This window comes from Penaeus vannamei, chromosome 5 (assembly GCF_042767895.1).
Source record: "Penaeus vannamei isolate JL-2024 chromosome 5, ASM4276789v1, whole genome shotgun sequence".
Taxonomy (NCBI): Eukaryota; Metazoa; Arthropoda; class Malacostraca; order Decapoda; family Penaeidae; genus Penaeus; species Penaeus vannamei.
Window position 1 is genome coordinate 29,770,324 of NC_091553.1, and position 2,500 is coordinate 29,772,823.

Genomic DNA, 2,500 nt, shown 5'->3' on the forward strand with positions numbered 1-2,500 from the left:
TCTCTCTTTCTCTTTCCCTCTCTCTTTCTTTATTTCGTCTTTCGTTTTCTCTTTCCTTGTCTTATTCTGTTTCATTTATTTGTTTTTCTTTTTAATCTTTATTCTTAGGAGGCTTATCTGAATTGGAAATCAGTATCGTATGTTTGTTTTCGCTTCCTCTTCTTTTTCTTTCTTTACTTTTTTCTTTACTTTTCTCGTGCGTCTACCAGCGTTCTGACGAAGCGCCTTTCCTTGGCAGATCTGGGGCGCGTGCGACCTGGTGCACGACCACCTGCTGGTGTACGACGGGAACTCGACGGACGCGCCGCTGTTCCTGAAGGTGTGCGGGTCGGGCGCGCTGCCGCCCATCACCTCGACGGGGCCCGACATGCTGATCGTGTTCAGCACCTCGCGCTTCGACGAGCCGACGCAGGAGACGCTGATGCCGCGGACGCTCGGCTTCGAGCTCAACGTCAAGGTCAACTACCTAAGTATGGACTCGCGGGAGTTCGCGCGCAACCGCCAGTGCACGTTCCACATCTTCGGCGCGAACAACGCCAGCGGCGAGGTCACGTCGGTGGTGAACACGCAGCCGCAGAACTCGTCGTGCGTGTACCTGTTCCACGGCGAGCCGCACGAGGTGGTGTGGGTGCACTTCCGCAAGTACGAGATCGCGCCGCGCATGGGCCACTACACCGGCAACATCACCGAGTGCATCAACCCGCTGCAGATCTACGACGGCAACTTCTTCGACCCGAGCACGCCCTACGGGTCGCCGCGGCGCGCCAAGCTCATCCAGGAGCACTGCACGACGCGGCCGCCGCCCATGTGCGCGCGCGAGTACCTCCCGTCGCGCCCCGGCCTGGCCGCGCCCGTCAAGGCCTGCACGAGGAACGAGAGCTACGTGGCCAGCGGACCCAAGCTGACCGTGGTGCAGCACTACAACGAGTCCACGGCCGCGCTGGCCATGGACTTCATCCTCAGGTACGAGTTCGTCAACACCCGCCCGGGCTACCAGCCGACCAACGGCAGCGAGTGCGACTTCGAGGCCATTAGCGACGGCTACTCGCTGCGGACGGGGCGCGTGTTCTCGCCGCGGACGTCGGTGCTCTACGGCAGGTGGGGCCGCAAGAAGCTCTCGTGCCAGTACCGCCTCACGGCCCACAGCGACGAGGTGGTGCGCGTCACCATCACCAAGTTCCACAGCGTCTCGCGCTCCTGCGTCACCACCACCAACAACTTCACGAAGGGCTACGACTGCGACAACCTCTCCGGCCAGACGGCGTCGCTGGTGCTGTCCGAATACCCGTGGCAGGACATCGAAGTCCCGAGGCTCTGCACGTGCGACTACTCGGCCATTCCCATCGAATACGAATCGAAGTCACAAGAAGTGCGGCTCAGATTTGAAGTCGACAACATGGATGACAATCACGACTACATGGACTTCATGTTTGAGGCCCAGTACGAGTTCATTAAGAAGTCCTCCTGCAAAAAGGTGCAGAGGCTGCAAGGTACAAACGGCCAGATTGTGTTCCAGAGAGCCAACAAGACGGAGGACAAGCCGTGCGACAGCTACCCGTGGCTCCTGCAGACGTCGGACGCCCAGAAGTCGATATACTTCAGAATACGAGGCTACGACCACATCGACAAGAACTGCTCAACCTCCACCCGCCTGCTGGTGTTCAAGGTGGGGCGGCTGCGGCCCGTCGGCGTCCTGTGCCCCGACCCGACCAGCAAGAACGTCGTGGAGCTCTTCAGCTTCGCCTGGCAGGGCTCGGGCACCCTGGTGGAGCAGTCGACGGACAAGCTGGTGCTGGAGGTGTCGGGGCGCGACCCGACGCGGGACTCGGGGCCGCACACGCTCTCCTGGCTGCAGGTGTCGCCGGCGCGGCAGTACGACTGGTCGGCCGAGGGCATCGTGCGCGGCTGCCAGCAGGAGTGCCCCGAGCTGGGCGTGTGCATCAGCGAGGACCTGTGGTGCGACGGCATCCACCACTGCCCCTCGGGCCACGACGAGCTCATCGCCCACTGCTTCTTCCTGTCGGTGCCGTGGGCGTACATCGGCGTGGGCTCGGCGCTGAGCATCCTCTTCCTGGTGGGCGTGACGGTGTACGGCGCCGCCAGACTGCGGGCGTCCGACCACAAGACGCACCAGCACCAGCCCATTCCAACGCTGCCCACGGCCTCCGAGTCCCTGTTCTCCTCCGACAAGGACGCGGCGGAGCGCGACGGCGGCGTCACCTCCGCCTACAGCCTGGACTACAGCGAGGTGGACTACGTCACGACGTTATGAGGCACGCACCCGCTAGCCTCCCTCACCTCCGCGCAGTCACTCGCCTCCTTCGCCACCACCCAGCCTTCAGTCACTCGCACAACCGACCAACAGCGCACCACCACCGCCGCCATCGCCGCCGCCGCCGCCGCCGCCGCCACCTCCCGTCAGCAGTCCCGACCCCGCCGCCACGCCCGCACCTCCTCCATGACCGCGCCCCTCCGCCCCTCCGCCGCCGCCGCCGCCCGC

At 63.4% G+C, this 2,500-nt stretch overlaps 1 protein-coding gene across 1 annotated transcript in view; it reads left to right on the top strand.

The window, feature by feature from the left end:
* The window catches only part of LOC113828913 (uncharacterized), a 16,822-nt gene that overhangs the window by 12,738 nt on the left and 1,584 nt on the right, over nucleotides 1-2,500 (top strand). Inside the window, exon 3 of the mRNA XM_070121618.1 lies at nucleotides 239-2,500. This exon is cut by the window's right edge and continues 1,584 nt beyond it. Within this exon, the coding sequence (XP_069977719.1) occupies nucleotides 239-2,272 (2,034 nt within the window). The 3' untranslated portion in view covers nucleotides 2,273-2,500. The remainder of the gene's footprint in view (nucleotides 1-238) is intronic.